The sequence below is a fragment of the Hemitrygon akajei genome, chromosome 5 (genome assembly GCF_048418815.1).
Source record: "Hemitrygon akajei chromosome 5, sHemAka1.3, whole genome shotgun sequence".
Lineage (NCBI taxonomy): Eukaryota > Metazoa > Chordata > Chondrichthyes > Myliobatiformes > Dasyatidae > Hemitrygon > Hemitrygon akajei.
The window spans coordinates 142151316-142176272 of record NC_133128.1 but is presented as its reverse complement, the minus strand read 5'-3'; the positions used below and the strand labels follow the sequence as shown (position 1 = coordinate 142176272).

Genomic DNA, 24957 nt, shown 5'->3' with positions numbered 1-24957 from the left:
TGGGTCTATTTTATCAGGTACCTTCAAGCACCCTGAAACCTCATCCTTAACAATAGACTCTGACATATTTCCAACTACTGAAGTCAGTATAATTGGCCTACAATTTTCTTTCTTCTGCCTCCCTCCCTTCTTAAAGAATGGAGTGACATTTGCAAATTTCCAGAATCTGGTAATTCTTGAAAGATCCGTTACTGATGCTTCCACAATCTCTTCAACTACCTTTTTAGAACCTGTTGTGTAATCCCGCCTAGTCTAGGATACTAATTTACCATCAGACTTTACAGCTTCCAAAGCATCATCTTCTTAGTAATTGCAACGACCCTCACTTCTGCCCCTGACACTCTCATATTTCTGGCATTCTGCTAGTGTCTTCTACAGTGAAGACTGACACAAAATACTTACCAAGTTTGACTGCCACTTCTTTGTCCCCTATTCCAAATTGCACCAAGAAATTCCAGCCATTGTTGTTCTGTCATCATCCTTGCTAGTGTCCCCTTCCAATCAACTTTGGCCAGCTTCTCTCATGCCTCTGTAATTCCCTTTGCTCTATTCTAATACTAATATATCTGACTTTATCTTCCCCCTCTTAAACTGCAGGGTGAGTTTAAAAAAAACTTTCCTTTTGAAAGCAAAAATGTTGCCTCACTTCCATTTCAAATTGATGATATCTTTCCAGGTTGTTTTTTGTAGCTTTTATTGTAATGATGAATGCAGAAACATTGTTAAATTTCTCAGCCATTTCTCCAATCTTGTTCTGTAAAGGATAACCATTAACGTTTCAGCAGTCTTTTCTTTTTCACCTATCTATAGTGACTTCTGTGTTTGTTTGTTTCCTGCTAGATTTATTTTTATGCATTCTCCTTTATCTTTCCTAATCAATCTCTGCATTCTGCACTGAATTCTGAAAGTTTCCCATTCCTAATGGTTGGGGGTGTTGTGGATAGAGTGGAGGGCTATCAGAGGTTACAGTGGGACATCAATATGATGCAAAACTGGGCTAAAAAGTGGCAGATGGAGTTCAACCCAGATAAGTGAGGTGGTTCAATTTGGTAGGTCAAATATAATGGCAGAATATAGTATTAATGGTAAGACTCTTGGCAGTGAGGAGGGTCAGAGGGATCTTACGGTCTGAGTCCATAGGACACTCAAAACTGCTGTGCAAGTTGACTGTGTGGTTAAGAAGATATACGGTGCATTGGGCTTCATCAACCGTGGGATTGAGTATAAGAGCTGAGAGGTAATGTTACAGCTTTATAGGACCCTGGTCAGACCCCATTTGCTCAATTCTGGTCACTTCACTACAGGAATGATGTGGAAACTCTAGAAAAGGTGCAAAGGAAATTTACAAGGATGTTGCCTGGATTGGGGGGCATGCCCTATGAGAATAGGTTGAGTGAACTTGGCCTTTTCTCCTTGGAGCGACGGAGGATGAGAGGTGACCTGATAGAGGTGTATAAGATGATGAGAGGCATTGATTGTGTGGATAGTCAGAGGCTTTTTCCCAGGGCTGAAATGGCTATCATGAGAGGGCACAGTTTTAAGGTGCTTGGAAATAGGTACAGAGGAGATGGCAGGGTAAGTTTTTTACGCAGAGAATTGTGAGTGCATGGAATGGGCTGCCGATGACAGTTGTGGAGTCGGATATGATAAGGTCTTTTAAGAGACTTCTTGATAGGTACATGGAGCTTAGAAATACAGAGGGCTATGGTTAACCCTAGGTAATTTATAAAGTAATTACATGTTTGGCACAGCATTGTAGGCCAAAGGCCCTGTATTGTGCTGTAGGTTTTCTATGTTTCTAAGGCTCAGATTTTTGTCAATTTCGGATCTTTCTTTTGATATAATGCTGTCTTTAACTTCTGTTGATAGCCATGGTTAGTCAGTTTATGAGTCCAAAGGCATATCAAGTATTTGTAAACTACATTTTAATTTGCAATAGCTTTTTTTCCCTGTAGTTCCTTAATCCACCACAGCCACCTCAGGTCTCGTGTGTTTGTGATGTGCCTTACTCAGATGTGGGATCTTATTTCCCCACATTATTTTCATGTTTGATTGTATAACTTTAGTCCAACTAGCATTTGATCAATTATGCCAGGTTCTAAGTTTAACAATTTCAGGTTATGTATTTTATGATTTTTTTTAATTGCTTGGGTTATGAGTCTTTCACATAAAATTTACATGATACATTGTGCATTTCTGTTTACAGTAGATACTCTTAACTGTTTGCAAACTATTCTAGGAAGATATTTTGCAGTTGGTTTCTGCGAGGATTTCCAATTGGGTTTATAATGTATTTATGTATTTCTTTTTATATTAGGTCCCTTGTGACATATAAGTTTTTTATATTCCACCCCTCTGCAAGATAGCTCAATGGTGACCCCTATCTGTAAGAATATTCTATTCCTGATGTTATATTGACATTTAAAGTCGGTTGTACTTTCTTCACTTTTTACACACACAGTATTGTCTTTAAAACCCTCTGAGAAATAAATGTACTTAAAATATGCAGGTTCCTGGAAGATCAACTGAATAAAAGAATTTAGGACATAATAGAGGTTGAGTACCCCTTGGCTAAAATTCCAAACTCCAAAAACCTCCAAAATGCAAAATTTTTTGAGCACTGATATGGCATCATAAATGGAAAATTGCACAAGGAGCTGGGAATGTCCTAGGTGAAGTGCAAGTCTCTACACCACAGACAGAAGTTAATGAAAAATAGAAAAACACTGCATAAAGTGGATAATGAAGATCTCGCGCATGTGTTGAAAGAGTGGATTCGTAAATGTCAGAGTGATCATATACTGATCATGAAAGAAGCAAAGATTTATCACAGACTAAAAATTGAAGGTAATTGAATACTCAGCAGGCTGGTTGCAGAATTTTAAGAAAAGGCACTGCATTACATTTTTAAAGATGTAAAAAAATTTAAAGATAAAGTGTCTACTGATCACAGAACAGTAGAGAAAATTAATTGATGAGTTTGCAAAGATGATCACTGATGAAACACCAGAAAAGTCTACAATGCTGATTGTTTTTATACCTTACATAAGCCTAAAAAAAAGTAAAATGCAAATACATTGTACTGTAATCTTTTAATCAAAACACAACATCGTTGGTGAAGCTGAAAGCCTAGTGTTGTTTGTTGTTGTTCAATAGCTGATTCAGTTATTCTCCCAAAGCTGCTGTGCTGCACTCATTAATTTTTCATTATATTAATGGTATGTAATAATTTTTACTGTTAGGTACATATGTGTAATGAACAAGACTGCTTACTGGTAGCACAGAGACTCAGAGTCAGAAATGATGGCAACCTCAAGCTATCTTATTACGTATTCCAAAACCCCAAAAAAATCTTAAATCCGAAACACTTCTGGCCCCAAACATTTCAGATAAGGGGTACTCAACCTGTAACTATATACACAATTGAGCTTCATACTTTACTGGAAGGACTTCAGATAACTGTATTGATACCTGTGTGGTCGCATACACTGATAAGTAGATTTGGTGTCTTCAAAACATTTCTAGACAAATGTTTGTTTGACAATTAACACATTTTAAATAGAGTCAAAGTAACTGTTTTATTAAAATTAGGCAGTGTTTATAACCATTTGGAAGTTCTCATTTAAACAGTATTGAGATGTGAATAACTCACAGCTGTTCTGAAGATGATGTCAGTGCCTTGCATAGAAACCAAACTATTTCTGGATAGAAATTTGTTTGGTCTGCCTAATCCTGATGTATGCTGCTAATTCTTCCTGGCTATGGCAAGCAAAATCATTGACCATGTTTAGCTATTCAGATGGAACGAAGTCCTGAACTAGCGTAAAGGCTCCAATCTGAGACCTGTTGAGTGGAAGAAGCCTCTGTATCTGTCATTATGATAGAACTTGGTTCTGCTGGAATCACCCAGAATTACATGGATAATTACCTGTCCAATTCTAGTCAGAATTGGAAACCCTATCTGAGAATAGTGGAGACTTTTTGTCTAGCTTGATGTTTATAATTCTAATTATTTTAATGCTATAAAAAAACTAGTAATTTCTAAATACTTGAAACAATATCTTTTGACATTTAAAAACTTAAAAAATTTGCCCCAAGCTGTCCTTTCTGTCAAACCTTGTCAAAGTTTTTTAAGGGGTGGAGCCTCAGCTATTTGCCACCTGGAACCTACTAATTGGCTGGACTTTGCCTTTTAACTCAATGGTGCCAGCAAGATCATCTGTTCACAGCAGGGCTTTGTGAATGTAGGCAGGTAGGAATCATGGGACCAGGAAGATCCAGACAAATGTAGATTTTTTTTCAAACAAGCTTTCACCAAAAGGGAAAAGAACTTAAGAGTGCCAAAAATAGGAATACTTGTCTGAAATATAAAGGAGTTTGGTATTTGAGGTCAAGGTTGTATTTAACACAAAGCAAAATATTTTGATTTTTCATTTTGAGTTATTTCATTTATAAGTATTGTAAACTGTACATTTACATACCTAACATAATGAAGTAAACATTTGATTAAGCTGCATCTTCTGAAGTTTGGTAACATTATTTAATGCTTGCAATCAACTATGACTCCATTTATCAAAATTTTTGAAGTCCATATCTGCATGTTTTCAGACGTTATCCAGACACCATGTCCTATCTAACAGTACATCGACTTTGGGCAAATTGATGCCTTGCTTTTCTACCTGTCTTCTGACACATCTTGCCACTCTAATCCACAGAGCAGGAATTACTTTAGATATCACAGTATGGCTCAGAGGGCTGAGTAAACAAAAAGTTATTAATGACAAAATAACTGTAGGGAATGAATATGCATGTTTTCCTTAAAAGTTTGAATTTTGATGTCCAGTAACATAGCCAATGTCCTTCACAACAACTCCTGGTATTTCGGACTTCAAATTTAAAGAAATAGGACAAATTCACTACCGAAATTCTGTAGTTCTCTTTCTCCCAATTTTGTTTTTCTCTTTTTATAAATGGTCATGTTGTTTATTTTAAATCATATATAAATCATATTCCTTTTTAGAATAGCAGCAAGCTAGTAAAATATATATTTCAATTTTGGAAAATAAGGATCTGTTATATCTCTAATGAGCAGCACTGTTTAGCTTGATTACAAATTACTCTGTGTACAGTTCAAAGCATGCAGGAGTCGGCCATTAATCTGCTTACTTCAAAGCCTCAGCAGGTGTTCTTCGTAGTTGCTCAACTTGGATCAAGAGTGTAACCAGAGGCAATGTTCTAAATGTTTAGAGCAAAAACAAAATTTAAAATAAAGTATATTTACATTGTAGAGTGGGAAGAAGAAGCATATTTGTACACAATCTATTTAACAGAATTGCAAAGAATGAATTGATCTATTGTTTTAAAAAAGTTCAAAGTAAATTTATTATCAAAGTAAATTTATGTCACCATATAAAACCCTGAGATTCATTTTCTTGCAGACAATCACAGTAACTACAAGAAACACAATAGAATCAATGAAAGACCACACCTAACAGGGTGGACAGCAACCAATGTACAAAAAAACACAACAAACTGTGCAAATACAAAAACGAGAAAGAAAAATAAATAAATAGGTAGATTGATAAATAAGCAAGCAAGCAATAAATAATGAGTACATGAGATGAAGAGTCTTTGAAAGTGAATCCAGTCCGGTGAGTGAAGTTAACCCCTCTGGTTCAAGAGCCTGATGGTTGGGTAATAATTTTTCCTGAACCTGGTGATGCGAGTCCTGAGGCTTCTGTACTTTCTTCACGATGGCAGCAGTGAGAGAGAGCATGGCGTAGATGGTGGGGGTCTTTGATGATAGATGCTGTTTTCCTGCAACAGCACTTCCTGTAGGTGGTGATGAGGCCTTTACCCGTGATGGACTGGGCTGTATGCAGTACTTTTTATAAGCTTTTCCATACAAGGACATTGGTGTTTCTATACCAGGCCTTGATAAAACCAGTCAATATACTCTCCACCACACATCTATAGAAGTTTGTCAGAGATTTAGATGACATGCCAAAACTTCACAAACTTCTAGGAAAATTCTAGAATTTTCTAGAATTCTAGAAACTTCTAGGCTTTGCCGTACCTTCGTGAAATAGCACTTATGTGCTGGACCCAGGACAGCTCCTCTGAAATGGTAACACTGAGGAATTTAAAGTTCCTGGCCCACTTCACTTCCGAATCCCCAACGAGAACTGACTCTGATAAGATGGCGACGTGTTCTGATGCAGCAGCCACTACAAGGTCAACCAAGGGTGTTACTGTCTTTTTAAACTTTTTTTTTGCAATGGCAAGACCACGATGGACTTTACAACTTAAAGTACTGCAGGTCTACCCCATCAGTGAGTTGTTCATCAGTGGAGAAACTGAAGGGACTAGACTTGGTGCAGACTATGTTGCTGGAGAGATGTCAGAGTAGGTGGGCAAAGGTGCTGTGCAGTATAACAGCGAATAATCATCTTAGTAGCTTTTCTTGTGATCATAGGACCCTGTTGGATATTGCTATTATGGAATGCTCTAAGTCTGATTCACTGCTTTATTGGAAGATGGTGTGGGAGCTGCACGGCTTCAGACATAGCAAGATCTGGGCCTCAAGCCATGGTCTCGCATGTTTGCAGCTGCCCAAAGGGAGTGCCAGAATTGTCACTCCATCAGAGTGCTGGAGGTGGTGTGGTGCAGTCTCCATGCTGGAATCGGTGATGTGTTTTGTACCTTGGCCCTGGAATAATGCTGTTTTGTTTGGCTGTATTCATGGGTATTCATGTATGGTTGAATGATAATTAAACTTGAGGTTGATCACAAGGACCTCCAGTTTCCTCCTTGTGATGTCAATAATCATCACCTTGGTCCTGCTGACATTGAGTGAGATGTTGTGATACAGCTCAGCCAAATATTCAATCCCCTTCCTATGTGCTGATTCATCACCACCCTTGATTCGGCCAGTGATAATGGTACTGTCGACAAACTGGCAGATGGCATTGGAGCTGTGTTTAGTCTCACAGTCATAAGTATAAATTGAGTAAAGCAACGGGCTAAGTACATAGCCTTTTGATGCACCTGTGCTGATGAAGTTTGTGGAAGAGATGTTGCCAATCCAAATTGACTGGGGTCTGCAAGTGAGGAAATCAAGGATCCAATTGCACAAGGAGTTATTGAGGCGTAGGACTTGGAGGTTACTTATTAGTTTTGAGGAGATGGTAGTATTGAATGCTGAGCTATAATCAATAAAGAGCATCCTGTTGTGTGTACCTTCATTGTCCAGATGTTCCAGGGTTGAGTAAACAGCCAATGAAATGGTATCTGCTGTTGACCTTTTGCAATAATAGGCAAATTGGAGTGGATCCAAGTTGCTTCTCAGACGGGAGTTGCTACGTTTCATCACCAACCTCTCAAAGCACTCATCACAGTGGATGTAAGTGCGACTGGATGATAGTCATTGAGTCAGGTAACCATATCCTTTTTAGGGACCGGTATAATTGAAATCTGCTTGAAGCAGATTGGTACCTCAGACTGCCAAAGCAAGAGGTTCAAGATATCAGTGAACGCTGCGGCTGGTTGATCAGCACAAGTCTATAGGGCTCAGCCAGGTACCCCGTCTGGGCCAGAAGCTTTTCATAGGTTCACCCTCCTGAAAGATGTTTTCACTTCGGCCTCAGAGTCTGAAATCACATTCATATTGATGAATCATATCTTTAAGTCATAATTACAATTTTTTGCCTGTAATGCTAGTCAAGTTTATTGTCATTTAACTATAAACATGTATATAATGTGTATAACCATATAATGTATATAAAAATGAAACAAAGTTTCTCCAAACCAGGATGTAAAGCACAGTAGTACACATAACACATAATAACTTATGAAGGTAAGGATAAAATCTACAGATGAATCACACATAAATAACAAACTAAAGTGCATTAATATTAAATATTGTAAGGTAACAACTGACACTTTGAATACAATGCAGCAGGGAGTTCATAAACCTAATGGCCTGGAGGAAGGAACAGTTTTTCTTCCTGACTGTTCTTGTTTTTATTCATTGTAGTCTCCTGCCTGATGGTAGAAAGTCAAAGAGTATACTGGATATTTAATAATACTAAGGGCTCTGCGTATGCAGCACTCCTGATAAATGTCCATGATAGACGGTTGGGAGACTCCTATGATCCTCTCAGCTGCTGTCACAGTCCTTTGTTGGGACTTCTAGTCTGATGCTTGCCTGCTCCCATACCAGATGGAGATGCAACTTGACAGGACGCTCTCAATGGTGCTCCTGTAAAATGCAGTTAATATGAGGGGTGGGAGCCTTGCTTGCCTCAATCTTCTTAGGAAGTGGAGGCGCTGGTGTGCCTTCTTGTTCAAGGAGGTAATATTAAGGGTCATCTGTGGTGTGAACTCCCAAGAGCTTGGTGCACTTAACTCTCTCTACAGAGGAGCCGTGTATTCACAGACCTGAACTCCACAATGGTTTCCCTTGTCTTCTCCACATTCAGGCTTAGGTTGTTCTTCTTGCACCAATTCACTAGCCCCTTCACTTCCTCCCTATACTCCATCTCATCATTTTTCTTGATAAGGCCACCATCTTATCAGTTGTGTGATCCATGAACTTGACACAGTTTGAGCTGGATCCTGCGACACAGTCATGCATCAGCAGTGTGCTCAGCATACAGCCTTGGAGAGCGCCAGTGTTCAGTGTAATGGTAGGTCACTGGAAGAAATATATTTAAAATGAAAAGTTTTTAAAATTTCCATGTATCAGTTTTTAAAGTACTCCAAAAATAGGTTCTGTCTGTTTCAAAATTTCTTTTAATTAATTAAATTAATATTAAGCAAACCCGCAGCAGTTACTGAATAATCTATTTCTGTTCCTACAACATACATCTTCAGATATAAATTTATTTGAAACTTTTGTCTTGCCTACTCTTTACTGTTAAACCTGTTCCCATAAATATGATCCTGACAAAGGGTCTCGGCCCGAAACGTCGACAGTGCTTCTCCTTATAGATGCTGCCTGGCCTGCTGTGTTCCACCAGCATTTTGTGTGTGTTGTTCCCATAAATATGAGTTATTTTGACTTTCCTGCAGATGTAACCATATATGTTAAAAAATAAAGTTAACATTACATTATCTCAATGGTGCCCCCTACAGGAGAACTGAAATACAATGCTAGGGTATTTTCATCTTTATGTACAAATGTAAATGGAGCTAAAATGCAGCTAAAACAATCTGACACAACATAGACAAAAATTGTAATTCCATAATAAGGGTTAATTTGGCAAATTATTGAAGTAATTCTGCATTTGGAAATCAACCAGTACCATGGTTTAGATCTAGCAAAATAAATGCACTTGTCAATTTCTTGCAGAACACCACTATAAGTAGATGCTTGATACATGGGCCTTGTATTTATATTTTATTGCTATTTCTCAAGTGAGTGTTGAATAACAGTTCCAATTTTATCCTCAGTCTTTTCTGTCACAAAGACATAACAACCCAACATTTGTTGTATCTTACAGGGAGAAGTGAGACAAACTCAAGAGTATCACTTGTGCAGTGTAATATTGCATTGTTGAGGGTGAGGCAGGGTGGCAAGGAAATGAGAAAGGGGTGGGACTAATAGAATTTCTTTCCTGGGAGTTAGAATGTACTAGCTAGGCTGAATGGTTTCTTTTTGTGAGCTTATAATGGTAAGTACACAGCATTGTGGGCCGAAGGTATTGTGCTGTAGGTTTTCTATGTTTCTATTTTTCTTATAGAATAGTATAAGAATAGCCTGTTCCACAAAATATCATGAAAAACCTTGTACAGCTCCCACCCTTCTAAGTCAGCTGATAAACATTAAAATAAAAAACTGGTAATTTTGAATGTCTTAAAGAATATCTTCAAAAATAAAGACTATTTGAAAAGATACATGTATAATTTTAAATCATCTAGCTACATTTAGCCGATAAATCCCATCCCTCCACTGAAACAAATGGAAAAGCTATTCCTATAACAAATTGTTTCTGATATACATTGTTTTGTAGGATTAAATAAAGGAATTTTTTAACTACAGGAAAACATTATAAATTGCTTGAGCTACTGGCAAAGGTTTCGTCAGCATGTGGGCCATTATTCCATCAATACTAGAAATTTTTCTAGATCTTGTCTGAATGGATTTATAGACTTCCATTCTAGCAAGCTATTCAATGTGTTTAGTAGCAGGTAAGTTCAAAAGAAAAAAGTAAATTGAATCTGAATATTAACCTGTCCTCATCCAGTTTGCAAACATACATCTTTTTTAACTGAATTTATTGGAAGACGATCAGGAGTGGATATCTTGGCATTTGTTTCCCAGCCATTTGACACTGGGACCAAATGCTATCCCAGCTAAACCATTAGCCATAGGAGCAGAATTATGCCATTTGTCCAATTGAGTCTGTTATGCCATTCAATAATGACTGATTTATTTTCTCTCTCACCCCCATTCTGCTGGCTTCTCCCTATAACTTTTGGCACTCTTATTAATTAAGAACCTCTCAACTTCTAACCAATGATTTGGCAACCACAGCCATCTGAGGCCATGAATTCCACATGTTTCACCACATTCAGGCTAAAGAAATTCCTCTGCATCTCTATTCTAAAGGGACTTCCTTACATTCTGAGGCTGTGCCCTCAGTTCCAAGACTCTCCCACTTCTTAACATCCACTCTAGGCATTTCAATGAAATTCCACCCCCCCCCCCCCCCACACAATCCTTCTAAACTCCATCGAGTACAGGCCCAGAGTTTCAAATGCTCGTCATACATTAAGCCTTCCATTCTCTTGATCAATCTTGTAACCCTCCTCTCCAATCCCAGCACATCCCTTCTTTGAGGTGGGGCTAAATGTAGTATGACCAATGCCTTTGTAAAGTCTCAGCGTTAGTTTTTTTAAAAATGAATACTAACATTGCATTTGATTTCCTTACCACCAAATCAACCTGCACATTAACCTTTATGGAATCCTGCACTCTGACTCCCAAGTCTCTTTGTACCTCAGACTTCTGAATTTGTTTCCTGTTAACATACTGCATCTTTTTTCCTACTGCATAAGTACATGACTATACTTCCCTACACTATATTCCATCTGCCACTTTGCCCATTCTCCTCAACTGTCCAAGTCCTTCTGCAGACTCCCTGCTTCCTCAACACTACCTGCCCACCCACCTATCTTTGTATTATCCACAAACTTGGTTAATATCAATAAATTCAGAACAACTATTAGTTTGAATAAAATGTTCATTCCCTGCGCTCCAGTCCCATATAAGCCAAACCTTGTTAAAAATCATCTTAGTTTCACTTTTATTTTCAAATATTTCAAAAGATCTGAAATTGAATGTTCTTTAAAATACCGTATTCCACTTAAATTCTACATTTGTATCTCAAAAATGTGTATAATTCAAATAAATTATAAGGTGGAGGAAGACCTGCCATCTCAAAGTACTTTGAGCAGGCAAGTAAAAATAGAATGAAATAGTCAGGCACTAGTACTGTTTATGTTGAATATCACACTGTGTGCATGTGGGCACTAAACATATGTGTATTTTCTATCTATCTGCTTTAGAATATTACAATACAATTTTATTTGTACTATTTAAATAATATACCTTCTGATGAGATTTGAGGATATTATCTGTATTTATAAAATGTTTCCTTCACTGCCACATTCTCGGTGTCAGTTTCAAAACTATTTTTATTAATGGTCCAGCTCTTATTTTTTAATATTCATTTGTAGAATATGTTCCCACTAGGATCAGGTTTATAATACTGTCTATGAAACTGTTTATTTTGTGTGTTAAAAAATACCTCCAAAGAGTAGAATTTGATAGGAAATTTAAAAATTAATTACTTTGCTGTGTTAATAAAAAGATGATGCTACAACACAACAATTTTAAGAGTGCAGTTGTGAAAATCTCTCGGTATTCAGACTTTTTTTCTTATGCGTCAGTCTTGGCAGCTATCTCCACCATAGTACTGCTTGTCAATCAGATACCTACAAATTGTATTTTCAAACATTACATACAGTCAAATTTCATTCTCAATAACAATTAGGTACCTGTAACAAAAGTCAATTAATTTTATCTACATTCTCTAGTCTCTAGTCTCTCCACATTTAAGTTCAACGGATGGAATACTAACTGGCAAACAGAAATGCAGAAAGATTTACCGAGTAGAATAGAAGTTAACATAGTCAGATTCCAAATCCCCATTCCAACAAAATAGTGCGCAGATCAGTGGGTGTCTATCTCCAAAGTTAGAGCTTTGATTGGGGATGCAAGCCATATAAATCAAACATGCTTACCTGTCTGTGACATTATGTGCATCATTCATTGTGAATGAAGTTCCTTTAATCTTAAGTGCCATGACTGCTGTTCCCAGAAGTTTTAAATTAATCAAATGCTTTGAAATAGATACATGATTTTAAATGAAAGTGTTAGAACTGACCTTTAACCCCTGCTGCAATGGAAAGTTTTAAAATCTCACTATTTGCAAAAAAGATTAATTCACAAGAATAATTTGGTTTAGGATTTGCGTGCATTGATTTCTTGGAGTGACAAGGTAGTTTATGTTCTGCTATAAATATGTCTGGGTGAATATATCCAGCTATTCATTTAAATAAGAGATTAATCAAAATATGAAAGAAGGTCTGATGTAAGCCTCTTTCCCTTTCTGAGAGATATATCATCCTAATTTTATTTATTATTTTAAGTTTACCAGGTCTGTTGAAAATACTGCTGTAGTCAGAAGGAGATGTGACTCATCTAAGGGAGTAATCAGAAATAAAACTGCATCTAAAGTAGTAATGGTTGAATAGACATTCTGCTTAATTTGAGGATTTCACTATAACTTGATTATTTCTCTCAATGCAACAGCAAGCCTTGCTTCTGGAGCAGCAACGTATTCATCAGCTTCGCAATTACCAAGCGTCTATGGAGGCAGCAGGGATCCCTGTGTCCTACAGCGGACATCGTCCCCTATCCCGGGCGCAATCATCACCTGCTTCTGCCACTTTTCCTATCTCTGTTCAAGAACCACCCAGTAAACCTCAATTCACTACAGGTAAAGGATTATTAAATCAGTTGCTGGTGATACCTGCAAACTGATTTTTTTCTGGTCATTTTATTGCATACTCTGCATTACAAAGTGCTAAATTTCAGCTGAGAATTTATTATACAAAATATGTTTGATACATTTTTGTGAATGTAAAATATTTTACAAATTATTTCCACATTTTAATTTCATAAATTATGATTCCAAGCATGACATCAGCTGACTAAACCTACTCTTTCCATGTTGTCAGATTGCTTGTTACACATAAATTCTGGAATTTCTTTTCCAGTTTCTCCAGTTAAACTAGGAGAGCTAAAGGCTCTCTTTTCATCTCCTGGCAGAAACTTTATATCCCTCTCACAAAAATAGAAAACACTGGAATCATTCAAAAGGTCAGGCAGTATTAGAGCAAAGAAGAAACTGAATCTGAAATGTTAACTGTTTCTCCTTCCGTAGATGTGGCCTAATCTGATAAGTATTTGCAGCATGTTCTGCTTTTCTTTCAGATTTTCTATATTTGCAGTATTTTGCTTCTGAGACTTTTTGTAATAATCCAATGTAATGGCTTTTAGAACAGAGCCATATGTATAGCAACATGCACAAATGCTGGAGGAAAATCAGCAGGTCAGGCAGCATCTATGGAAGTGAATAAACTGTCAATGTTTCAGGCCAAGACCCTTAATGAAGTCAGCTGTTTATTCATTTTCGTAGATGCTGCCTGAACTGCTGAGTTCCTCCAGCTTTTTCTGTGTGTTGCTCTGGATTTCCAGCATCTGCAGAATCTTTTGGGTTTAGAACCATATGTATTTTGGCTTTTGTTGTTGGATCCTTAATCTGGTGATTAAATCACATCTACAGCAGGTATAGGCAGGTAGGAACAAATGAGGTACTTAAGGAGTTTAAGAAATGCAAAAGAACACTCAAGAAATCAGAAGGCTAAAAGAAGGCATGAGGTTGCCAAGCAGACAAGGTGGAGGAGAATCCTAAATGATTCTACAGATAGGTTAAAAGCAAAAGGATTACAAAGAACCAAATTGGTCCCCTGGAAGATCAGAATGGTAATCGATGTGTGGAGCCAAAAGAGATGGGGATATCTTCAATTGACTTTTTGTATTTGTATTTACTCAGGAGATGGACACAAGAGTCTAGAAGTGAAGCAAAGCAGCAGCGAAGTATTGGACCCTATAATGATTACAGAGAAGGTGTTTGCTTTCTTGAGGCAAATTAGGGTGGATAAATCCCAAGGGCTTGACAAGGTGTTTCCTCAGACCATATGGAAGGCAAATTGCGGGGGCTCCTAGCAAAGATACTTAAATCATCTTTAGCAACAGGCGAGGTACTGGAGGGTTAGAGGATAGCTAAAGTTCTGCTGTTTAAGAAAGGATCCAATAATAAACCAGGAAATTAGACCAGTGAGCCTGACATCAGTAGTGGGAAAGTTAGTAATATATCTAATCAAGTCAAGTCAAGTCACTTTTATTGTCATTTTGACCATAACTGCTGGTACAGTACATAGTAAAAATGAGATAACGTTTTTTTCAGGACCATGGTGTTACATGACACAGTCCAAAAACTAGACTGAACTACGTAAAAAACAAAACAGAAAAAAAATCTACACTAGACTACAGACCTACCCAGGATTGCATAAAGTGCACAAAACAGTGCAGGCATTACAATAAATAATAAACAAGACAACAGGGCAGTAAGGTGTCAGTCCAGGCTCTGGGTATTGAGGAGTCTGATAGGTTGGGGGAAGAAACTGTTACAGATATATGAGTATTTGGACAGATAGAAACTAATTAGGGATAGTAAGCGTGGCTCTGTGCATGGTAGATCGAGGAAGTTGGCAGCAAAGTTGATAAAGGCAAGGCAGCAGATGTTGTCTACGTGGACATTAGCAAGGCAGTTGAAAAGGTCCCACATGGAAGGTTGGGCAAGAAGGTTCAATCGCTTGGCATTCAAGATGAGGTAGTAAATTGGATTAGATATTGGCTTTTCAGAGAAGCCAATGAGTGGTAGTAAATGGTTGCTTTTCTGACTGGAGTCCTGTGACAAGTGGAGTGCCCGCAACGATCGATGCTGGGTTCGTCTTTGTTTGTCATCTATATCAATGATTTGAATAATAATGTGGTAAACTGGCTTAGCAAATTTGTGGATAACACCAAGACTGGATGTGTAGTGGACAGTGAGGAAGACTATCAAAGCTTGCACCAAGATCTGGAACAGCTAGAAAAATAAGCTGGAAAATAGCAGATGGAATTTAATGCAGACAAATGTGAGTTATTGTACTTAAGTAGGACCAGCCAGTGTAGGTCTTACACAGTAAACAGTAGGGGTGCAGTAGAACAAAGGGATCTGGGAATACGGGTCCATAATTCATTGAAAGTGGCAGCACAGATAGGTAGGTTAATAAAAGGAGCTTTTGGCACATTGGCCTTCATAAATCAAAGTACTGAGTACAAAAGGTGAAATGTTATGTTGTAGTTGTATAAGACATTGGTGAGGCCTAATTTGGAGTATTGTGTGCAGTTTTGGTCACCCTACCTATAGGAAAGTTGTCAATAAGGTTGAAAGACTACAGAGAAAATCTATAAGGATGTTTGCAAGACTGAAGGACTTGAGTATAAGGAAAGATTGAATAGGTTAGGACTTTATGTAGAAGATTAAAGGGGAGATTTGATTTTGATATACAACGTTAAGAGGAGTGTAGATAGAGTAATGGCAGCAGGCTTTTCCCACTGAGATAGGTGAAACAACAACTAGAGGTCATAGGTTAAGGGTGAAAGATGAAATGGTTAAGGGATATATGAGGGAAAACTTCTTCACTGCAAGGATAATGAGAGTGTGGATGAGCTGCCAGTGCAAGTGGTGGATGCAATTAAATTTCAACTTCATAGAAGTTTGGATAGGTACATGGATGGGAAGGGGATAGAGGGCTGTGGTTGGGGTGCAGGTCGAAGGGACTAGGTAGTTTAAGTGGTTTGGCATAGACTAGATGGGCTGAAGGGCCTGTTTCTGTGCTGTACTTTTTATGGCTCTATGACTATTTATCTTGATCTCTGCACCTTCTTAGAATGTGTTAGAATTGCTCTTGAAATTTTGGGGTTTTAGAGATTTTTTCAGGTATATTTACCTGTTCATTTTAGGAGATTCTCTAGTAACAACACCACGTACTGCTATGTACTCCCAATCTTTCCTGTTTCCTCTGAATCCTGTTGCAGGATCTTAACCCCAAATGTGAACTTATATCTTTTACCTTCATAGATGCTGCTTGACCCTCTAAGTTCTTCGAATGTTTTGTTTTTGTTTGAGATTCCAGTACCTACAGTCTCAAAGTTGCATAAGTTTCTTTTTTCAAAATCTTATTTGTGATACAATAGAGAATGTAATGTCATGTACCAAACAAATTTCCAAGGCAGTAACCTTACAGGAAGTTTGTCAGTTTCGACCAGCTGTGAGAATTTGATGAATAATAGAAATAAAATTAGGTATATTTACTAATTAAAAATGGAAGTCGGTTATTTTGGATCACTGATCTGAGGTCCTTATTTGTAGCTAAATAAATCCAGTGGACTTGATTGATGGCATGATCAGCTTTTTAAATACTATTATCCAGTTATTTGAATTTTCAAGAACTTTGATACCATACAGTTAATTGCCACTTATAAATAAATCTAAAGTTGTTGTTATGCCTGAGCTCAGAATATTACAGATTTTGTGTCAGATTGGGTGATGAAGGTATTTTTAATTATTAAGAGTTCACTGATTCCAATATCAATTAAATAAATTGTCATACATTAATCAATGTCATGTTTATAAGAGGCTGCTGCAATTTACAAGAATATGCGTTGAACAGTAATTAGATTCTTTACATGCACCAAAAATTGTTGGTAATTACAAGCCCAACTGAAGTTGATAACTATCGGGCATATATTACATATGCCCAGATGGGGATGGAGAGAAATTATTACAGAGGGACCTTATTTAAAGGCAGAGCAGCTTAAGTAGCCTATTCCCATTGTTAATTTGTATTTAGCTAAGTTTACTCGTATAAAAAGAAGTCATAAGATTCTGATTACTTAAATTATAAGTAATTTTTTCAAGTGGAATACAGCCATAAATTCTTCCAACGATCTATACTTAGATATGTATCCGATTTCCAAGTCACTGCAATAGCTTTTTTGGCTACTGCCAATGCAATTTTTATAAATTCTTTCTGATATTTATTCAATTTGGATATCGGTTTTATCCCTTCAATATTACCTAGTAAAAGTAATATTGGGTTGTGTGGAAGTTGTATTCCAATAATTTGTTCCAGTAAAACTCTTAAATTTGTCCAAAAAGGTTGAATTTTAGAGCAAGACCAAGTAGAATGTAAAAAAGTACCAATTTCTATTTACAAAAGACAGGATTAAATATATAGGTGCTCCGATGATGAAATAATTGGTTACTTGGGGAAAGAAATAAATATATATACTAAAGTTATTACGAACTCCGTGGAGCATGTGGGGACCCTCCAATATCCAGGCATTCCCTTTTTTTTTCTTTCTTATTTTTTTTTAATAGGGATGTTAGGGGGGAGGGGTTAAGGGGAGGGGGGCTGGGTAGCACTTTTTTTTCTTTTTTTTTTCATACACATTTATTCTGTAACTATTTGAAAACAATAAAAAAAGTTTTAAAAAAAAGATTCTGATTACTGTATTAAATGCTCTTCCATTTCCATTAGATCAAGGAGCAGAATTAAACCATTGGCCCCTTGAGTCTGCTCCACCATTCCAACATGGCTAATATACCACTTAACCCCGTTCTCCTGCCTTCTCCCTGTAGCCTTTGATGTCCTTACTAATCAAGAACCTATCAACCTCCACTTTAAATATATCTAATAATTTGGCTTCCACAGCAGTCTGTGGCAATGAATTCCATAGCTTCAGTGTTCTCCTGTGGTACATCAGTAAACTTGTCCTCTTTTTGATTGACTCATTCCTAATAGCCAGTTTTGTAAGAGGAATATTTTCTTAATAATTATGTTTTGTTTAAAATTTATGTGCAGAAGACAATAAATCAGTTTATTTAGTAACCATATGTTCATTTTTTATAGTAATTCTCAATTCTACAGAAATATTCTTTACATTTTTATTGTTTATTTGCTCTTCCTTTAATGTATTGTGAATTGTTTCTTGGCTACTTTTATTCCTCTGACAGGTCTGGTGTATGATACCTTGATGCTGAAGCATCATTGCACGTGTGGGAATACAAATATCCATCCTGAGCATGCCGGAAGAATTCAGAGTATCTGGTCTCGACTCCAAGAGACAGGCCTACGCAGCAAATGTGAGGTAATTTCCAAATGCTGACAGGAACCTCTTGATATAAGTCAAAATGGAAACAAACAGTTGCCACCAAGTTTCAATGGTACAGAATGGTCTTTAGAAAAATTGAATATAGAAGCGAGGATAGCTTTAAAAGCAGAATTAGATCTTTCTTTATTCAGCTACCATGATCAAAATGCCTGTGAACTGTGTTGAAGCCATTCGAAATCTGCACAGACAAGGCTTGTGTTAATTTATTAGCATTATAAATAATGGTCATTAAATTTTATGTTGGAATTTTGATTTAATTAATTTAAACATAGTCCTGAATTCTTGGTTTTAATATACATGCTTAGCTTAAGCATGCAGTCTGCGGCAGTGTTTTATAATTCATCTTGCAAAAAACATCCAAAGAGCTAGAATACTAGAGGAACAATAGTCTCACAACCACTGCTATCAAGTCTCTACCATAAGATGGCAGAAAAAATATAAACTGGAGTGGTGACAATCACAACAACTTCAAACATCTATCAATCTTTGATTGAAAAACCTATAGACTCTAATTGTAATGATCCTTTTGGCAATGGCACACTGTTGTAAAACCTCGTGTTGGTATAATTTGTGGGTTGACTGTACATGTTTTCATAGGTGTGACTTCACAAAACTTTGTGTGAGGCAAAAATAATTTTATTAATCTCATTAAATGTGTACTGCTTAAATATGCAATATTTAATTCAGAGGGAGGGCTCAATTGCTCTTCCTAAGAAGTCTGGACAAAATATTCACTCTTTTTTTCTACTTTATTTTCTATCTACTATTTATATATTTCTCTTTTAAGTACAATTCCGTTACCTTGAGAATGGTTTGGAACTGTATACAAAGGTGATTGGACCTGCTTAGACAGGACTTAGGGGGCTCTTTGATATAGAGTATGGTTCACTTGTTGAATTACAGAGCTTAAATAGGAAAATCCAAGAGGTTGTTAATATATAAATGAGAATATGATCTTTTAAATTTTAAAATGATTTATTTGTACAGGTAGTTAAGTGTAAAGTTGTAACTGATCAGCTGCATATGATTATTTCATCTGTGTGTATAGTAAATTGGAGGATATACATTTTCTAATGATCAAAGAATAATTTCATAAAAGCATCTCGTATTGTTGTACTTCTAATGTGTTTAACCTGATCTATCCTCCTAAGAGCAGACCCTCCAAATTTGAGATTGTAGCTTTTCATTTCAGTTTGAAGATATTGAGATTAGTATGTGTCTGTTAGTTTAAAAACCAGTTTAGAAACTCCCACTATTTCCATGTATGTATGAAGGTGATTGATAAGTTCGTGGCCTAAGGTAGAAGGAGTCAATTTTAGAAAACCTAGCACATTTTTTTTAGTAGTCCCCTCCTGCATGTACACGCTTAGTCCAGAGGTCGTGGAGCATACGGATCCCTTCTTTGTAGAAGTGGTCCACAGCAGGGGTGATTGATATGTTCATGGCCTAAGGTAGAAGGAAATGAGTTATTAACTTCAAACTTTCTGCACAATCACTCAAAGAGTTGAACTGCACATGCATGTAACAAGAGCTTCTTGGACCTCCAGGTGATCCACAGCGGGGTGATTGATAAGTTCGTGGCCTAGGGTAGAAGGAGATGAGTTATACAGCTCTCGTTACATGCACGTGCAGTTCAACTCTTTGAGTGAAAATATTGAAAGTTTGAAGTTAACAACTCGTCTCTTTATACCTTAGGCTACGAACTTATCAATCACCCCGTGCTGTGGACCACTTCTGGAGGTCCAAGACGCCAACCTCTACCAAGAAGGGATCCATCCGTATGCTCAATGACTGCTGGACTAAGTGTGTAAATGTAGGAAAAATAAATGTGCTAGGTTTTCTAAAATTGACTCCTTCTACCTTAGGCCATGAACTTAGCAATTACCCCTCATAGTTGTGCTGGTAAGAAGAAATTCCTTTGCCCAGAGGTTACCCCTCTGCCTAAGACGTCTGTGGAGGTTAGACACAAAGTAATTCAAGACAGATTGTTGGGACTTTTGGGTATCAAGGAAATCAAGGAAAATGGAGATGATGAAGAAAAGTGACACTGAGATTTTTAGAAATCAGCCATGATTTTGTTGAATGGCAGAGCAGTCAGCAGGTAGTTCTGCTTGTCTCCTGTTTTCATGTTGTAAATAAGATACAGAAGCATGTTCACAGAAGACGAAGAAACTGGAAAAAAAATACCGGTAAAGAATTAATTTGCAGAAATAGAGAAAATGCAGGCAATATTATGGGAGATTTTATGTTTCATTTAATTCAGTTTTTTTTAATCCTGCAATCTAGAGTTGGTTTCTGATTTGACACCTTCCTTTATGCTGCAATACAGATGCTGAATTCTGAACACTGCAGTTTGCGAACATTCGGTATCAGAGAGCAAATTTAAACCAAACATATGTCTGAAATAGGTAAATGTTTCCCAGTAGACAATTGCTAATATCAGGGACTGTTTAATTCTTTACAATCCCTTTATAATAGGGAAAATTAACAATGGTGTTACAACATTTATCACTAGGAGTAATTGACCTGTGTGGAGGGCATACTTACAGTCACCAATTTATACAGAGTGAGTGAGCTCTTTGACATGTCTGCAATGAATGTAATATTTCCCATATTTACTAAAACCAGTGAAGAAGGGAAAGTTCTTTAGTTACACCTTACAGTGCACATTCTATTTATTAATGTCATTGGAAGAAGTAACAAAGTTACTTCCTACTTATAAAGTAAGTATTTCTCAAGCTACTCATTTAAAAGACAGCGTTTTAGTCATCTACACAAGCAAGAAATTAAACAAGATGTAGATAATTCAGGAACCTTGAAAGGCAGTGGTAAAAGTTTATTAATTTTTAAAAACCTTGCAAAAACCACTGGTGGACTTAAGTGACCTTTACATTTTTGAATAAAATTGAATTTAATTTTATCTAGACTTTACTAAGAAAGTGTTCTTTTCTATCTCTTTTATTATTATTATATAACCGTACATCAGGACGGTTGTTTTTCCTGCATCAACTTTGTTTTTCCTTCTCCATGTGATGTCTAACCTGCTCAGTATTTCCACATTCTTACATTTTATTTCAGATTTCTAGTATCTGCAGTTTTTCATCTTTCTCATCATTCTGACCACCAGTTTCACCAGTCGTCAGTCTTGCCTGAGAGTGAGCTTGAGTATTTCATTCTCAGCCATTTGCAAGATGCTATACTATAACTTTGTTCAATTATGATACATTAGCTAAATCACTTCTGTTTTGAAAAAGGAGAAGTAGCTTTTAGTAAAGTTAGAAATTTATTTTTTCCTCAATTAGTGTTTTTTGACAATTTAGAATTTATTTCCAAATCAAGTTTTTTCTTCTTTTTCTATATAGTAAATGTATGCAAATTGAACTTCTTTTTAGCAAGCAAGTTCAAATTTATCTTTGTAGGAGGTATAGTGTAGTATCCTATTGCTATATTGTTGTGGCATGAGCTTATTAATTTATTTATATCAATGGTTCCAAACATTTTTGGGTTATGGCACCCTTGGCTCCCAGACTACATCCCTAACACTCCCCTCTCCCTTTCCAGCCATTACATAAAAACTATGAAGAATTTTGATTTAAGACACGTGGTGAAAGAAAATAGGAACTGCAAATTCAAAGTAGTGACAAATAATTGCAAAAAATTTCAAATTTATTCCAAGGTACAAATAAAAGTACCTTTTTATTCAACTACAGTAGAAATAATTTTAATCAACAATCTTAAAGTTTACATTAGTAGTCTAACTATTCACTCCATTGGTTGAGCCAACCAGTCCCCCTCCATCACCACCTTCCTCCATCTGGCAGAACTGGTCCTCACCCTTAACAAATTTTCCTTTGATCCCTCCCACTTTCTATAAACCCAAGGAGTAGCAATGGGCATTCGCATGGGCCTAAGATATGTTTGCCTCTTTGTCGGCTATGTAGAACAGTCTATGGTTGAAGCCTTCCCCAGTCATAGTCCCTAACTCTTCTTCTGCTACACTGATGACTGCTTTGGTTGTGCTTCATTCCCCTTTCTTGATCCCTCTGGAGACAAGCTGTTGACTGACATCTTTTATAAGCCTACCAACTCCCATAGTTATCTCAACAATACCTCTCCCACCCTATCTCCTGTAAAAATGCTATTCCCTTCTCTCAGTTTCTTCACCTCCGCCGCACCTGTTAACAGGATATGGCTTTCCATTCCAGGGGATATCTAAGATGCCCTCCTTCTTTAAAGAACAGGGTTTCCCTCCATCTATTATTGGTGCTGTCTTCACTTGCATTTCCATTTCCCATACATATGCATTCACCCCATCTTCCCACCATTGTAATAGTGTTAGAGTACCTCTTGGCCTTACATACCACCCCATCAGCCTCCACATTCCAATACATTGGGAGAGTCTAAGACCAGAGGACACAGCCTCAAAATAGAGGGTTGTCCTTTTAGAACTAAGATGAAGAAGAATTCCTTTAGCTAGAGAGTGGTGAATCCGTGGAATTCTTCGCCACAGGTAGCTGTGGAGGCCAAGTCTTTAAGGCAGAGGTTGATAAATTGTTGATTGGTCGGGGCATGTAGGGATACGGGAAGAAGGCAGGAGACTGGGACTGAGAGGAAAATTGGCGGAGCAAACTTGATGGGCCAAAATGCCTAATTCTGTTCCTATGCCATATGGTCTTATGGTCTTATTATTTTCTGCAACTTCTGCCATCTCCAAAGGAACCCTACCACTGAACATATATTTAACTCCTCCTCCTCCACTTTCCGCAGGGATCACTCCCTCCACAATTATTCTGTCCATTCATCCCTCCCCACTAATCTGTCTCCTGGCACTTACCCATGCAAGCAGCCTAAGTGCTACACCTGCCCCTACACCACCTCCCTCACCTCCATTCAGGGCCCCAAACAGTCCTTCCAGGTGAGGCAACACTTTTTCTGAGAAACTGCTGGAGTCATCTTCTGGTGCTCCCAATACAGCCTCCTCTACATTGGTGAGATCAGTTATTAATTGGGGGAACCACTTCTTCGAGCACCTCTGCTTCATTCACTACAGACGGGACTTCCCAGTAGCCAAACATGTTAATTTCCATTCCCATTCCCGTTCCAGCATGTTGATATATGGCCTCCTCTTTTACCAAGATGAGTGCACTCAGAGAGTAGAGGAGCAACACCTTATGGGTACCTTCCAATCTGATGGCATGAATATCGATTTCTCCTTCTGGTGAACAAATATTCCTCACCCTCCTCTATTCTCCACTCTGACCTTTTACCTTTTCTTACCTGCCCATTACTTCCCCCGGGTCCCCTCCCCCTTCCCTTTCTCCTATTGTCCATTGTCCTCTTATATCAGATTCTTTCCTCTCCAGCCCTTCACCTTTACCACCCACCTGGTTTCACCTATCACTTTCCAGCTAGCCTCTTTCCTTTCACCCCCACCTTTTAATTCGAGCATCTTGCTCTTTCCCCCTTAGTCCTAAAGAAGGACCTCGGCTAGAAACGTCAACTTTTCCATAGATACTGTCTGACCTGCTGAGTTCCTCCAGCATTTGCTGTGTGTCACTATTGACTATTTCATTGCTTTTTCATCTTTCAGTGAGATGGATGGGCTTGGTGCAGTGATATCAGCTTCTCAACATCAGGCAGATTATCACTCAGAAGGAGTCTCAGATCCCCATGATCAGTAATTTATAGTCTGTTTAATTACTTTGAAAGAAGTTGGATAACTGCACTGAAACCACATTCCATTAAATATACTGGTGAAAATGCAAAAAAAAACTTGATCTTTGTCCACACTCCAGGATAGTGTTCAGAGATTTCTTTCTGCAACCAAAGATATAATTTTTTGACCCTCAGCTTCAGTTCAAAGTAATTTTGTAGCAAGATCAGTTTTTCCTCCATCCTTCCTGTTAATTTCTCATTACAAGTGCTCAGGAATGGATTTATTACCCAATCTGGAATTTGGATTGAGAGAAGATATTGAAACTTATCTGACATGCCTTTATGCCACTCACCCAGGTGGGCACAGTATCTTCATCTGGTATTCTTTCTTTCTGTTCCAACTCAGAGAGGCACAGAAATAGGAAAAGATCACAGTGGCCGATGTTGCATTAGGGTTAACTTGGACAGAGACGTGGGAACGACTAATTTGACTTTGATAAGATTCACATAATTTCCTAGCAATTGAAGATTGGTTTTATTTTATTGTGCAAATACTATAATTCTGATGGATAAGCAATGTTGTGCCTAATATGCTTGAGTTGATAACTGCATGAAAGATTCAAGTCTACAAAGAATTTTATTACAGTTTCGAAAAGCACATAAAAGTATCTCAGGTAGTTTCCTTTTGACAGCCACCTGACTTCTGTGTGTACAGTGACCATTCAGACTGTTCATTATGAAAACAAAGCTCTCAAAATGGTCAATAATTGAGAACGTAGGACTTGATTTTATTTGTTCCAGTGATAACAGTATTTAATGATTTGTGCAGCCAAACACTAATTTTTTGAGGCAAGATGTTTGTGAATTATACAGTGAATGGCAAA

The 24957-nt window shown here is 37.4% G+C and overlaps 1 protein-coding gene across 11 annotated transcripts in view; it reads left to right on the top strand.

Moving 5' to 3' along the window:
* The window catches only part of hdac4 (histone deacetylase 4), a 436407-nt gene that overhangs the window by 341423 nt on the left and 70027 nt on the right, over positions 1-24957 (top strand). For all 11 annotated transcript variants that reach the window (XM_073046732.1, XM_073046730.1, XM_073046731.1 and 8 more), the window contains 2 exons: positions 12881-13067; positions 18261-18394. In XM_073046732.1, coding sequence (XP_072902833.1) covers positions 12881-13067; positions 18261-18394 — 321 coding nt within the window. The remainder of the gene's footprint in view (positions 1-12880; positions 13068-18260; positions 18395-24957) is intronic.